General features: G+C 37.6%; 1 protein-coding gene across 2 annotated transcripts; it reads left to right on the top strand.

The window, feature by feature from the left end:
- Nucleotides 1-13,851: 13,851 nt before the first annotated feature.
- LOC148693507 (uncharacterized) lies at nt 13,852-15,031 on the top strand. 2 transcript variants are annotated; one of them, XM_088677437.1, is made up of 2 exons: nt 13,852-14,514; nt 14,617-15,031. In XM_088677437.1, exons 1-2 carry the CDS (start codon nt 14,076-14,078, stop codon nt 14,649-14,651), a joined length of 474 nt encoding a protein of 157 aa, XP_088533563.1. In that variant the 5' UTR covers nt 13,852-14,075; the 3' UTR covers nt 14,652-15,031. The 2 variants fall into 2 exon arrangements, with proteins under 2 accessions (XP_088533563.1, XP_088533562.1); XM_088677436.1 differs by having other exon boundaries at nt 13,862-14,507.
- Nucleotides 15,032-16,361: the final 1,330 nt, after the last annotated feature.

Raw genomic sequence — 16,361 nt, 5'->3', positions numbered from 1 at the left:
ATCATGCAACGACTTTAGAAAACAAAAACATCACAAATTAATAACTCTCCAAACAAAGTTAGTTTGAGTTCCTTCCTTCAAGCATGTTACAAAAACTGATTTTTTTTCCTTTGTGATTACATATGAATTCATAAATGACAACTACAACTAAGTATAAACCAAAGAGCATATCAAAATTCCATCCATGTTTGTAACTATCTTTCATAGTCATGCAATTAAAAACCAAATCCTCATCATTGTGTTGGAAGGTACCCTAAGACACAAACACACATCAAAAACGACTCTAAAAACAACTCTCTTTTTTTGGTTTTTCAATACTTTTTCGAACTATTCTTCAAATTTTGGTATTTTCCTTTCAAAACACATTTAAAACACAATAAAAACACTTAAAAACAGTGAGTAACAACTTTAGAAGTGATAGGTGATAAAATCTAATGAAAATTCATGAAAAACAATTTGTTTACCCCCCCCCCCCGCCCCACACATTTAAACCAAACATTGTCCTCAATGTTTCAAACATAGACTCACACACAAACAATCAAACAACACAACTAAAAAATATGACAAATATGGCAAAGTAAAAGCAATAAAGAGAAGGATAAAAGAGAGCAAATCTGGTTGTAGGAGCCGGAGAGTCCTAGGTCTCTTTATTTGAACGCATGGGTTGCCTCCCAAGAAACGCTTGCTTTAACGTCTTTTAGCCGGACAATACCTCCTTTTAAGCTCCATTAGGGTCCACGGCATGGAGGGTACATCCTTCATGACATGCTCCTCAAAATACTCATAATAAGGCTCAATGAATGGAAGGGGATAGTGATCCTTCTTGATTGTGGCGTTGAGCTTCCTAAAGTCCATGTAAACTCTCTCACCACCTTGGATTCGATTGGGAACCTGCACCAAAGAAGGTAACAACCTATTAGTTGAAATGGGAATTGGAATTGGAATAGGTGGCTTACCAATATACTACGATGTCGGTTCAAAAGTAGTAGCACTACGAACAAATTCACTATGGGTGCTCTCAGTCAAATTGGGTTTCTTGATTGCAGGGGCGTGTCCCTTGTGCTTTATTCTAATTCCCTTTTCGTTGGTGGTTCAAAATGCATCCTTCTTAATTGGTGCTAAACATTCCTGCCCTATATTTTTAATTGCATCAATGGAAAAACAAGAACGAACATCATTAGGATTCTCAATAGATTCAGAAACTTTAAAGTTAATCGTATCGCCACCAAACTCCATAGTTAAGGCTCCCTTGGCCACGTCAATCTTGGTGTGGGCTGTTTTCATGAAAGTAGTCCAAGTAAGATTGGCGAAGGTAGAGAGTGGGCTGAGTTCTCCATGTCAAGCACATAGAAATCTATAGGAAAAATCAAGTGGTCTACCTGCACCAAAACATCTTCCAAAACTCCTTTCGAGTATGCATTAGAGCGATCGGCTAATTGAATAATAACACCATCATTTTTAAGCTCTCCTAGATTCATAGATGCATAAATAGAATATGGCATGACATTAATTGATGCACCTAAATCTAGCATATTATATTCAAACCTTGTATTACCAATTATACAATGGATAGTGAAACTACCTGGATCTTTGCATTTAGGTGGCAGCTTTCTTTGCAACATTGCAGAGACATTCTCACTTACATGTACCACCTCTTTCTCCCGAATCTATTTCCTTGTTGTACAAACCCTCTTCAAAAACTTAGCATACTTCGGGATTTGCTTTATAGCATCAAGGAGCAAGATATTGATGTGCACCTTCCTAAACGTTTCTAGAATGTCTTTTTCATCCTTTTCGTTCCTAGATTGCATAAATCTATGAAGGAAAGGCACATTGGGTGGAATAACTTTAGAAACAATTGAATTTGGACCTAACTTAGTTAAATTGGACGGCATAGGGTACTTAGGGGGCTGCAGCAAGGGTTGCTCCACCCTTGCCGTGGCCTTGTCTTGTTCCTCTTCTTTGTGCAATAGCTTTTCATCTTCCTTTTGGCTTGATTTGGATGGTTGTGGGTCGATTCCAACTTCCTTGCCACTTCTCAAAGTGATAGCATTGGCGGTTTCAAATCCTCCCCTTGGATTTACAATGGTTGAACTAGGCAATTTGCCTTGCTCTCTGAATTGGCCCATGAATTCCGCCATTTTCCCCATTTACTTCTCCAATTCATCCACCTTTTTGGCTTGATTTTGCATTCCCTGCGTCAAAGTGGTGAGGAACTTTATCATTATCCAAAGACATACCTGAATTTGGTTGGCTCGAATGTGACTGGGGTTATGTTAGTGCATATAGCCTTGGAAACATCCCATGGGGTGGTGGTCGAAATCCTCCTTGTTGTTGAGTTTCTTGAGGCTCTCTCCACTTCATGTTTGGGTGATCTCTCCATCCCAGATTGTAAGTGTTGGCGTATGTTTCATATTTGGGCTGATTTTGGCCTTGATACCTAATGGCATTGTCACTTTCCCATCCCCATTCTCTATCAATTGAGGGCATTGTTCAGATAGGTGTCCTTGTATAGAGTACACACCACAAGTACTTGTTCCTTGCACTTTTGATCCTTCAACAAACTGTGACAAAAGAACAGTGGGATTAGCCATTTGGGATTGAAGTTCAGAAATTGTACTTACCTCATTCACTTGGGTTTGCCGTGAAGGAGTCTCTTTGTCCAACTCCCTCGTATTGTTGTGCATTCAAGGCTCGATTGGCTATTAAGATCTTGGCAGCAACTGGGGTTTTGTCTACCAAAGCACCTCCTGCCGAGGCATCTAGCATTAGTCTTTCAAGTGGAAGGAGTCATTCGTAGAAATATTGAATTAGAAGCTCTTCTTTCATTTGATGTTATGGATAAAATGCAACTAAAGTCTTGAACCGCTCATAATAAGCTGGAAAGGATTCTCCTTGGCTTTGTTGAATTCCACTAATCCTTTTCCTCAAAAGAATGCTCTCTTCATGCTTTCCCAAGAAGTGACGATTCCAGGTGCTAGTTCATAGAGCCAATATTTAGCCTTTTCCACAAGAGAGAATGGAAAGACTTTCATCTTCAAAATATTGCCATCCACATTAATGGGTGTCATACTCGAGCATACTAGTTCAAATTCCTTCAAATGCTTGTTCGGATCTTCCATGGACAACCCATGGTATTCGGGAATGTGATGCAACAAGCTAGACTTCAATTCAAACTCACCAGTCTTGTCTGGAGCTACCCTAGGGTATTGAATGCAAATAGGCACGGCATTGTCTAACCCCGAGGCTGAAAGTTCCTTGATTGTTTGATTGTCCATTACCATGTCTTGTTCTTCCTCCTCTTCTTCTTCAAATTCGGATTCAAAGCTAGAACTAGGTGGATTTGGTTCTGGTTGCTTCCTCTTCCTTCTCAAAGTTCGTTCAAAATTGTCATCAAACTCCAATATATGTGCACAAACAGGTTGAGAACGTCGAGTCATACACTAGTATCTAAAACAAAGAAAACAAAACAAAATTAGAAAAAAAGAAAAGCAAAACAGAAACAAAGGGGAGATTGGCAATTTTGCTAATCCCCGGCAACGGTGCCAAAATTTAATGTGATATAAACTAACACATAAATTAAACCCTATAATTGTAGTACGTGTAAGTAGGGATCGTTCTAGGTCGGGGATTAGAAGGGATGCTAATCTACTCAAATTAGACTCAAAAACACTAAACTAGACTCTAATGACTTAAAACAAACTAGAATGACTCAAAACAGAAACTAAGGATTACTTTGGACGAATTCTAACTTAACTTTGACTCAAAACACTAAAAGAAACAAATTAAAACAGGTTCTAACTAAGTGAATGGCTAGTTAGAGGGTTCATCTCCACACATGACACATATGCATACAAATCGACTTCCAGTTATTATTCCTATAAACCATGAATGATAATGTCCCAAATTAACCGTGAACAGCACTAATTAACCCTCATATTTTCCTTAAGTCATTGAATTGGATGGATAACGCATCGGCAACCAAATTATTCTTCAATAGTTCCCTACATGAACAGCATAATAGAGATACAATCAAAGATCATTAAGTTCTATGAAAATCATAAACATTGACATGACATTCGTAACTACAAACTTCATGATACTTCTACCATGGATTTACTTAACACGATTGTGACCAGCAACCTCCACTACTTATAAATATAAGTTCATAACGATTAGGTGAAATTCCCTTATATTTTAGTATCAAATTCATGCATGCAAACTAAGTATGCATCCGTAATCAACATACAAGAATAAGTTATCAATCAAATAGATAAGTAAATCACATTCATGTTTTACAAAACAATAACTAGAGGAAATCAATTCATATCACATATGTGTTCATGGCTTGGAATCCACCTTTAGGTAAAACGAGTTTAGCTCCTCATGTTTGCACTTAAGCAAAGATAAATTAAATTAAACATTGAAAACAAAGGATAGAATACACTTAAGAACGTTCCAGCAATCCAAGCTTGAATGGCAAGGCACAGCTCCAAGGGTCTCCTCTCCTTTCTCCTTGCAAGGATGCGGCACAATGAGAGATTTATGTGTATGATGGATGTTTGGTGTGAATTGCGATGAAAGATGGGTAGTGAATGAAGGCTGTGGCACTATGTATTTATAGGGAGAAGGGAAGCACGGCACGGGCTGAAAAGGAGAGGAATTAGGACTCCAAATCAACAAAGAACAAAGACACTTTCAATAAGATTCCAGGGAAGACAAGGAATGATCCTTGCGGCAAGTTCTAGAACTTCTAGAAGGAGTGGTGCGGCATAGATTTAGGGATAGGGTTTTGGCTTCTAGAAACCTGATTTGTAGGTATCCTAATATCATTTGGATGTCCTCCTTGTAGCTAGAATTAAGGTAGATTAGGATAAGGTTAGGATAAGATAAGATAAGATTTTGGATAATGTTTGGATAAGATAAGGTTGTTTGGATAATGTTTCCTTCTTTATAGCTGATTCCTTATCTTCAATGTCTTGAATTAATTCTTCCGGATGTTAAGCACATTCCTAGCCCTTCTTGAACTTCACATTCGTCCATCCACCTTACTCCATGCATATGATATCCATTCCAAGCCCAAAACTGCTCTAAAAACTCCAAATTGCACTTTCTTGCCAACTTTGTCATTTAAACCTGAAAACACACGAAAATAGTCTACAACACTCTAATAAATAGAAATAAGCTATGTAAATGCAAGAAAACAAGCTAACTAAGTCGCATAAATATGCTCCTATTAGGTTCTGCGTAAAACATGGCCGACAAGACATAGGTCATGTTCACGTGGAAATTACTTGGTCTGGGCACTTCTTCTTTTTTTCCTCCAAACTGATACATAAATTGATCCATCCATGCATATGCATCGTTGGTTAGCATTAGCTTGGGCACTTCCTCTTCCTTTGGTATATCACAGTTATACAACTGCCTTGGAATTTCACAGGGAGTGTCTACCAATAAAGGTGAAGGTATCCCCTTTTCAGGGGAAATAATCCCAAAACAGATAGGCTCTGGATTCCATCTTGGTGTAGGCATCATTACTACATTCTCTTAAGCTCTCCTTAGCACTCTGTACTTCCCTGGGTGAGGGTTTTAAGGTACATGATCGCCTTCACCTTCAACTTTATTGCTAGCTTTCTCTACTTCTTTCTTACTTCTCCAGTGAATTTGTCTTCTTCCTCTTAGTGTGACCTCTTCAAACTTGACATTTCCGAAAGCTTCTGACATAGTAGGAATTTTCAATGAGGTCATATGAGCCTTATGCTATCTTTGAACCCTTCTTATCATAGATGCCTCCATTTCTCTAACTGGTCTCCCATCTTTCCTTACTATGTACCACTGATAGGAGCATATTTAAGCGACTTAGCTAGCTTATTCTTGTGCCTTTGTGTTATTATTTCTTAGTTAATGTGGTATTTCAACTCATTTTCGTGTGTTTGTAGGTCCAAAGGGTTAAAGTACCAAGAAAGTGCATTTTGGTGCATTTTGGAGCAATTTTGGGCACTAAATGGATAGCTTGTATATGGGCCAACATGGATGGACGAATTTGGAGTTCAAAAGGCTAGAAATCTGATAAGAAGATGAAGAAATTAAACTCAAGACAAAGTGGATAAGGAATTAGCTCAAAAGAGGAAACATTATCCAAAACCTTATCTTATCTTATCCTATCCTAACCTAATCTTGTTCCACCTTAATCCTAGCTGCAAGTAGACCTAAAAACATGATTTCTAGAAGCCTTATCTAACCCTAAAAGGGTATTGCACCCTTCCCCCTTTTATCTCTTCTAGAAAACCCAAAATCAGCCATAAAACACCTAGTTTCTAGAAGGCCCAATTTTGGACGAATTTCCTAAACCTTTTCCCTTTTGGATTCTGATTTATAGGGCCTCATTCCTTGTGGATTTGGGTTACACAAATCCTTTTATGAAACTAATTGGGTCAAACCCTCTCCTAAGTAGATTTAACTCACTTGCGCCGAACCCTAGGGCCTTAATCCAATAAATCTGCTAAGTGTAACCCTAATCTAATTAACCCTAGGACTATATAAAGATATTTTCAGTCACAAATTCGGATGAACCCCTTATGCCATTTAGAAAATCCTTGCCGCAAGCCCTAGCCTCCATTCTCCATCATTCATTCACTCCATACACTTCCATATACAACCTGCCGCACTCTACCACCATAATCAGCCATCATTCATCATCCCAAGCAAGAATACATCATTCATAACCCCCAAAACCATCACCCACACCTTTTGCCGCAGCAAGGAAGAAGGAGGAAAGCCCTAGCTGTGCATGCCATTCAACTTGGAGTTGCTGGAACGTTTTAGGTGTAATCTTTCTTGTATTTTTCAATGTTTAATTTCAAGAATCTTTGCTTTGCGAGTATGAGGAACTAATCCCCTTTTGGCTAGGGGGAATTTCGAAACCATGGCTATATTTGCAATATGATTTGATTACTTCCAGTTGTGATTTCATGAATTGAGAATCCAATTTACTTATCTGTTAAAACTTGTTTGTGTATGTGGGTTGAGAGTGCACACTTAATTTGCATGCATAAAGCTGATGCTAGGATATAAGGAAGCTTCACCTAATCGTTGTGAACTTATATTCATAAGTAGTAAAGGTTGTTAGTCACAATCATGTTAAGTAAATTATTGGCATAAGTATCATGCGCTTTCATAATTATGAACGCCTTGTCAACACTTATGATTTTCATAGAATTTAATGATCTTTGATTGTTTCTCTATTATGCGCTTTCATGTAGAGAACTTTTAAGGAATAATTTGATTGCAATGCGCTAATTCCATTCAATTCAATGACTTAAGGAAAATCTGAAGGTTAATTTAAGCGTACCTAATTAACTTGGGGTGTTGAGGTTAATGATTCATTGAAAAAGCAACTGGAGATTGTTTTGTATGCAAGTATGTCATGTGTGGAGAAAGACCTCCTAGCTAGCCTACCATCCACTTAATTCCATCAAATTCGTGAATTTTGCCTAGTTTAAATTCTTGTTTTGTTTATTTATTTTCGTCCAAAACCAAATCCCCATTTAGTTTAGAGTGTCTAACTAGTTAAAATCTGTTTTAGATTGTGTTTTCAAGTGTTTTGAGTCAAGTTAGAACCAAAATTCGTCCAAATTTGTGTTTAGAATCAAATCTACCCAGTTTGTGTTTTTAGGCAGTTTTGAGTGTTTTTAGCTTATTTTGGGTCTTGTGAACTTGTTTTGAGTCTTTTAAGTTGAGTTAAGAGTTTTAAAGTTTAGTTTTAGTTATTTGAGTCAGTTTAAAGTGTTTAGCAATCTATCATAATCCCCGGTTTAAGAACAATCCCTACTTACATATATACTACAATTGTCAAAAGAGGGTTTAATTTGTGTGTTAAGTTAATTTTCGCATCAACCACTTTGGACCAAGTCGAGCTGAATCTTTCTTAGTGACTGAGGAAATTAGGTTCATGGTTTTCTCTCGCCACCCTTGCCTTATACTGCTATGATAACTTGGCCGGGGAGGTTTCACATACACCCATCTTGGTAACTTTTCATCTTTATCCTCGGCTTCTTCAGAGGCATTATAGTTTCTAAACACTTCAGAAAGGCCTTTAGGTTCTGAATCTCCCCTAATCTTTGGAACACATTCTTAGAGGTTTCTTTCTCAACTACCTTTGCGAGCATCTTATTCTTCTATTTCTCTTCTTCTGGCTAACTCCTGGCCAATAAGGGTGCCTAATGTTGGCACCTTGAGTTCGCACTCACACTAGCATTATTGACCATAGTTACGTTAGGCCTATCAGGCAACCTTCTAACACTTTCTGATGGCCTAATAGCTTGCATTCTTTCTCCCTTCTCATCCCAAGTAGCCTTTCCTTTTCCTTTCTCAACCCAATTAAGGTTGATCATTTTGATTGGGGCTTTAGGGAATGGATCTGTGTCAATCGTCATGTTGGCTTGAGGTTTCTCCAACAACAATTTTCCCTTGACTATGAGATCTTGGATCCAATCTCTAAACTGCACATAATTGGCTATGGAATAATTGAAGATGTAGTGAAGCTTACAATGCTTCTTCCCTTTAAGCTCTTCAGGCTTAGGCATTTTCTTAGTACTATCAGGCAAAATCACCCTAGCCCTTACTAGTTCTTTGTAAATATCTAATGCCTTGGTTAGATCAAACGAGTATGTCTGGCACTTTGGGGGTTTCATAGGCACAAACCCTCCATCATTTATCACTATCTTCTGGTCTTTGATAGGTTGAACCAATCCCTTCACCCATTAAAGGTTTGAAATGAGTGGTCATCTCTACTGCACATAACTTAATCCCTTCTCCCAAGCTGTTTTCATTTTCTCCCGGCTCTAAGCCTTCAAACTGTAACTGGTGTATTGGGGCTTTAATTTTGTAGAAAATAGGTACTTTGGATGAATGCTTCACCTATTATTCCTCAGCCAACAACTTCTCATATTTAGAGTTCGCAATCACTAACTCCTGAAGCTCATTAAATTGCACACCATAGAACTTTTTCCTCAAAGGTAGCCTCAGAGCCTTTTGGGTAATGGCTATGAGTTGGGCGTGATTGATTGGGAACTGGCACCTCATCCTTGTTTTTATAAACCTCATCATGAAATCCTCGATAAACTCATGCTCATATGCTTCACCTCCACTAGATCAATGATGGTCATCTCTGGTTCCACCCTATAAAATTGCTCATGAAAGGCCATCTCCATTTGCCCTCAATTGGCAATGGAATTAAGGGGTAACAGAGAATACCATTGAGAGGCCAAGCCTACCAATGAATTCCTAAACAGTCTCAACTTATAGTTGGGGTTGTCTTCAAACGCCACACAATAGTTTGAAAACTTGAAACTATGATCTCTGGAAGACACATTACAGTCATCCCCCACTATAGGCTGGGAATACGGGCATCTTGAAATTGAGAGCGAAAACGTTATGCTCATCGATATACTCAAGGTAAAGCTTTTGGTAGGTTATACTAAACATCGGGTGGGCCTGCAGTTGAGCATTCTGCACCACCATCCTTCTTAGTTCTGCCAACTCATTTCTGAGTTGTTGGTTAGCCACATTATTGTGTGGGGTGTAAGCAGTCCCCCACTTCGGGCTACGATCAACGCCTGAGAAAGCTTCCCTTTTGTAGATCTGGTTGTCTCCATCTGTCACCTCCTTTTTTAGCCAAAGGTGGTGGCCTGTAGGGTAAAGGCTTGCCCCCAGCTGCAAACAAACCTTTTTCACTATCTTATCCTACTAAGTTAGGCGCCCCAATCTTTAGTCCTTCTTGCCCGAACTACTTCCGAACATTTGGGAAAAGATCAGGCAAGCTCATATCCTTAAATTCTTTTTCTCGATGGCTGGTTTCAGCTTCTTCCTTCTTTTTCCCCCTTGTCCTTCTTTTCTTCAAGTATTGGATACGAGGGCACTGCTGGTCTTTTTTTTAGGTTCACCTATGTGGCTACTTCACTGACATAACCATCTTTTGGTGAAGAGTATTTTAACTCTAACCTTCTTTGCAACGATCCTGTTAGGGAACAGAGCCGACTGACTTCTCCTCTAGTTTCGAGATAGATCTTTTCCATGTTTCTCAGCACTTGAATCATGGTAGGTTGCAAATCTAGTTTAGTAACTTTTCCACCTAACTTCTCAGAAAAAGTCGGGCATTCTAAAATTGTTGGGATGTGTGATGGGGGGAAATCTTCTGGATGATCCGTCATACTTGCTTTTGCTGGACAAAGAGGTTGCCCGTACTCTACGTTCCACTTGAACGTTCGCTCTTTCCTTCTTCTTAGCATACAAAATCGCAAGATATGCCCCACCGAGCATGCCAAAATTTTGTTCAGGCTGGATTTCTAGACCTGGACCCTTGCACAACTCCTGAGGAAGTGGCTCATTCTTGCCTGTCAGGCAAGATCTTGCGGCTTAGTGTGTTGCAAGATAAGTTTACAGTTAGTTTGAAAGGTGCCTTTATGGGGCCTTTGGTATAGGCCTTGAGACTCACAATCAAAACTAATAAGGATCTGAGTGTGCCACTGTTATCTTTGTATAACAGATTGTTGAATGGAAGTGATTTAAGCTGGTTACTTGCGTCCCAAGTTACTTAGACTTCTTGTTTATCAAATGATTGTCACAGATGGGTTAAGTCTGTATTAAGTTCTTTTCTTGCCTTGTAAAAAAGGACTTTTAATACATAGTCTTGTATGACCAAAATGAAAGGGATTTAGGGCCCTTTTAACCATTTCTCGATCAAAGTTTATTTTAATGAAAACTGGCTTAATAACTTAATCAGATTTGAACATAAATGGAACTCTTAAGTCAAAAACAATTGAAAGTGACTTAAATACATGAACGAAAGTACATTAAATGACAAATCTACTAAATGTAATGACAAAGAAGAGAGAATCGGGCAAGATTTAACCTTGTCGGGCAAAGTTGAACTTCTTGCAGTCACCTCTCTTTGTGTTTACAAAGGTTTGTACGCAGTGAAGAATGAAAAATAAATAGGTTTTACTGGAGGGAATCGATACTACAACACTAAGGGAAAGTAGCAAAGCTTCGAAACTTGACAAAAGATAGCTTTCTATAAGGGAACTATAGTTAAAAGGGACTGGATCTGGACAAGATTCAACTTTCTGGGTACGAACTGGCTTAAGAGCAGAGTTTGTATGTCTTTTGATTGGTTGGTTGAGTGTCCTTGTCTATGGTGCCTCTCTCAGCTTTTATAGACCATTTGGCCCGATTATCTCATCTCTGTCTTTAGTTGATAACATTTGGAGGGTAGTGAGTCATCACTTACTTACTTGTCATGCCCTTAAAAAGTGCTTTTTGGCTGATGGTGAGTTGGTCTCTGTCACCCATCACTTCAATCATAGGCATGTGGCCTAAGTTTTGGCTAAAAGGGCTTTCAATCTACTTCGGGCCTATCGACTAGGCTCGGGCAAGTCTTCATTTACTTTCGCGCCTTTCGGCCTTCATTATTACAAAGCCTAGTGTTAAATATTAACCTAAACAGGTACTCAAAAATCTCTCATTCAAATGCATAGTTAAACGAGGCAACCTGTGTAGAACGGGTAAAACCTAGGGAAAAGGCAATGAAATGGATGCAAGGTGAATAAAGATGCAACTAACAACATAAAATATGACAAACTCGGCCAAGAGAACTAGGAGTCAAAGATAAATTCAAATAAAATGATGTTAACGTCTAAACATGAGTATTTATCTACGTATGAGTATATTTACTTAAAAAGTAAACTCTTAACGTAGCTTAATTCTGACCCATTTCCCACTCACCTTCACCACTTAAGCTTGACCCAATAGCCACCAAAATTTTCCATTAAAAAATAAAAATGACACTCATTTGTTTCTAAAAAAAGATTAGGGTTTTGATTATTCCTTGACAACTCTCATAGTCTTGAATATGTGATTTGCCATATAATTTTAAAATTAAAAACTATGAAGCCAGAGCATATAAGGTTATGAGATGGTGACGAGCCACTTATTTAAATTTTGTAATACTTCTACACAAAGCATGTTAGAAAAGTATAAGCATGTATAATTAGGGTAACGTTCATATCACCCAACATAATACAGTTTAAATCCTGATCTGACATTGTAAAATGAGCCTTGAAAATTGGATTAATATTAAGAAGACAGAAGGTAGCCTTTAAACTAGAGGGCAAAAGACAAGTTTTGCTAACAAAATGGGAGACAATGCCCCTTGACCAAGCGTTCTTCTTCCTCTGACTAACCCATGATCCTAATTGCAATGCTTCACTTCAAATACCTGCTCAAGTTGTCACCGTGTGAAGGTCAATAGTCCTAATAACTTAGGGATGTGGGTGAGAATCTTTATTCTTTCTTGCATAATTGAGGGTTGGAATAAACAAACGTTTATTCTTTCAGTACAGTTTAGGGCAATCCAAGGTCCTAGATTTGAGCCTTTCTATCTTGATGAGTGAGAGATTAGTGGAAAAAACTTGACTTGTACACTAAAAAGAGACTAGGTGAACTTGATTGGGAGATCTAGTGACACCAATTATATGGAATAGCTTAAAATAGAGGACAAGTAATATGAGAATTAAACTATTAAAATAATATGTCAAACCACATATGTAGGAAATATCAAAGCGTGATGATGTGAGTTTCACTTATTTATTTAATTAAAAACTTGACATTGGATCCCAATATCCTTTGTTTACTTTTAAGATAAATGAAAAGATGAGGATGAGAATTGAATAGTAATTAAGAGTGTGAGAAAAAAATGTTAGATAACTTGACCTTTCTTGCAACTCAAGGGGCATTCTTACATTACTATGAAGTTGTTATTTGCTCGATACGATGTTGTAGTGTGCATATCTATCCATTAATGACTACGTTGAAGGAGTGTGAGAGCAAGTAAACGCTCCTCTTTACCACTATGCCTACAATTAAACTCAAAGAAACAATGTTGGATAACTTGACCTTTCTTTCATTTCAAGGAGCCTTCTTTTATCACGCTGAAGTTTTTATCTGTTTAATGTGATGATGTAGTGTGCATATCTCTTCATTTATGACTAGACTGAAGGACTGTGAGAGCAAGTAAACATTCTTTACCGCTATAGCTACAATTAACTCAAGGAAACAATGTTGGATAACTTGACCTTTCTTGTAATTCTAGGCATTCTCAAATTAGTATCAAGCAGTTATATGTTTAATTCAATGATGTTGTGTGCAAATTTAGAATTTATATATAAAAAATACAATAAAATAATAAAAATAAAAAACCTGTGGGAATAACATATTCTCATATTTTCTTTTTCCTTTTTGTTCTACCACCACCAAAAAACCAGACAAGGGCTGCGTTGGAAAGATCATATAGGAGTTGCGATCTCACCCATATCATGACATGTGACAGTCACACATGCTCCTTATTTGGACTGACACAGCATTTAACCCATTTTGCATAAAAGAAAGAAAAAAAAGCTTATAAAAGTGTCTGCCACATTTGACTAATGTGGAAATATGAAACCTTTTCCATCAATTATCATCCACTCATCCCTCTTTACAAGTGAATGAGATTGGCCACCCACAGCCCCAAGCAAAAGAAATGTTAGTTATTATCTGTAAAGTATTTTCTGTTTTTAATACAAAGATGTATTTACCGTTGTGAAATTTGAATTAAGCAATACAGTATGTAAAGTCATAATAATTTAGTAATGAATTGGTCATTCCGAAAAAAAAGATATTACTAAACTGTAATGCTAATTGACGTTATACTAATGCAAAGAGATTAAAATCTTTTTTTACTTGCATTTTTAATTTAAAAGATGACAAATCTGAGTAACATGAGATGTCTACAAGTCATACGCATAAAACAAGCTCTCCCTAATATAAATGCAAACATCTCCATGTGGATTCTAACTGTATGCAAGTAAATCCACAAATTTAAAAGGGCTTTATAATTAGGGCATCCTTTCAACGTTCATTGCCATGCTTAATCATGTTTAACAATTCGCAACATAACCCTTTTGCATCCTTCACTCACTGGTAGTAGTATTATTAGTAGTACTGCACCTACACTTCTCTCTATCTAATTAGCTCTAATGGATCCTAGAATCTCCTTCTCCAATGACTTTGCAGACACTCAACAGGCCATCAAGCACGAATCAAGCTACCGAGAAGCACCCGTCTCATCGGATTTCGAATTCTCCGTGGACAACTTTGGTATGATCTCGGCGGACGAGATCATATTCAAGGGCACATTGTTGCCCTTAAAGGATAATGGTACCAACAACCAGCCAGGGAATAAGACTACTACTTTGAGAGATGAGCTACTTGCTGATGATGAGGATTATGGGGATGTGTTGCCAAGAGCAACAAATAGTTTGAACAGATGGAAGGAGCGTTTGGGGCTCAAGAGGGCTCAAATTGTTCCGAAAAAAGGCGATAGAGGTCATTCGGTTTTGGAGAGGATTGCTGAAGAGAGGAGGCCTGTGTTTGTCCATGAGGCTGTGCTTATTAGCAAGGACAGCCAGGTAAACAGTTAAGATGCTTTTTTCTTTTTTTTTTCTTTTGTCGATTTGGTGTTTTTATGTAACACGGAAACTAATCGAAATCCTCTAATGTACGATTTGTGGTTTGCAGGAATTTCTATTTGGAGGGTTCAATTGCAGAGATGATGGAATCTGATGATATGGAAAGTTGGTATTTTTATGCAAGGAAAATTAATTCCTGCTAACTTTTTAAGGTATATTGATATTAGAGAGTGTTTTTTATGAGGAATTGTATGAGTTTTAGGGTTTGGCGCAATTCCCAGTTCTATTTTTTTTTTTCTTTGGCTTAGCAATTCCCAGTTCTATTTTTTTTATTCCATTTAATTCTAGACAACATTTTCATCCTCTCTTCTCCAAAGAAGTAGAAGATGATGAACAACAAGAAGAAGGTATATTTGGCTGTTCCATTTTGTACAAGTGTTTGCAGTTGATGGAGAAGTTCTCTGAGTTTTTATGTAATTAAATCTATGGTGTTGATCTATCTGATTGTGGTTTCTTTTGTTTCACATTATAATTCCTGACAAGTTGGCCCAAATTATCATTTTTCAAATTTCATTTCCTGAAATGATCAGTTTTAAGTATGTTGTCGATACTTTTCGCTAGGTCATAGATATATAGTTTTGTTCAGTTCAACAACTGAAATTCGATTTCAGATCATTTAAACCAGTTTTTCTCTTTTCTTCTCCTTTATCTTTGTGAAGTATCTCAAATGCCCAACTCATTAGCTACGTTGCATTAAAGGTTAGTAGTATTAGCATTGTCCTACATGATCCTTTGGAACTTGTGATGCATAAATACATGGGCATCCCTTTCTTTAAGCCCTCATGTCATGGGAATTGATCAAGTGGGTGCTACAGCTACCGAACTTTCCAACCAAATGGCCACTCTCTTCAAGGAAGAATCACGAAATGATTGATCCCTTTAAGTCCTTTAGATTCTGTTCAAGCATCAATTTAAGCAAGGGACTCTTGACCACAGTGCAACTTTGGCGGAATTGCACTTATCATCCACGTGGTTTAGGACCGTGAATCGGCTCAAACGATTTCAGTTCGGCTTGCTTTTGGCTTGTTCAAATTCACTTTCTACGTCAAATGAGCGCTTGAACAAAATATTAAAGGGAAAACTAATGAAAAGTCTAAAAAAACTTTAGTTTTAATAAAAAATGACAAACAATGGTGTAGTGAATAGTATCAGGCAAAGGTAAAATTGTGGTTTTTCGTTACAAGTGAACAATACCAATAGTGTTTTGTTAAAACTCCCAATATTAAACTGGTTAGAAAAATGAACCAAGCTTAAGTTTTGATATTTTCGGCTCATAAAGCTCCTAAACAATTTGTATCTTTTACATGACAACTTGTAAAACTTGACTCGTAAATGATCCTTTATCTTTTTTACCAATCCGATCAATTGTCCTTAGGGAAAAAATCCAGAATAATCATATATTTTTGAAGATAAAAATATATTGCTTTGCACTATAATTTGGAGTCTACGACAATGTTTGGACGTGGGTATCACATAATTATTATATTTATCTTTAGGATTAAGTACCTAAAATCCTTCAATCTTTTGGTGTGATTCCAAATTAGTCTCAATCTCTCAATACATTCCAAAAGAATACCCAACATATAGGAAATATCACTTCCGTTAGGTCCTAATAAGCTAGGAGAACCGTTAACTGCCTACATGGGGGATAAATAGTAAGACTCATGTATTCCTGAGTGGCTCCGGCTCTTGGAGTTCAATTTCGACCTCCCACCAAGGAACCCAATTCCTCCAAAAGGAGGAGCCGAATTCCATTTTTCATGTGGCCCCTCACAGTCTTAATTCCTCTATGTC

Source organism: Pyrus communis, chromosome 10 (genome assembly GCF_041283825.1).
Source record: "Pyrus communis isolate YQ-2024b chromosome 10, ASM4128382v1, whole genome shotgun sequence".
Taxonomy (NCBI): domain Eukaryota; kingdom Viridiplantae; phylum Streptophyta; class Magnoliopsida; order Rosales; family Rosaceae; genus Pyrus; species Pyrus communis.
The sequence above is the reverse complement of the archived record's forward strand: the minus strand, read 5'-3'. Positions and strand labels throughout refer to the sequence as shown.

What these genes read in the sequence shown, in the direction of transcription:
- LOC148693507 (XM_088677436.1), top strand. Translation starts at nt 14,076, where the DNA reads ATGGATCCTAGAATCTCCTTCTCCAATGACTTTGCAGACACTCAACAG. An exon ending in TTATTAGCAAGGACAGCCAG is followed by an intron (nt 14,508 to 14,616) that starts GTAAACAGTTAA and finishes TGTGGTTTGCAG; the next exon opens with GAATTTCTATTTGGAGGGTT.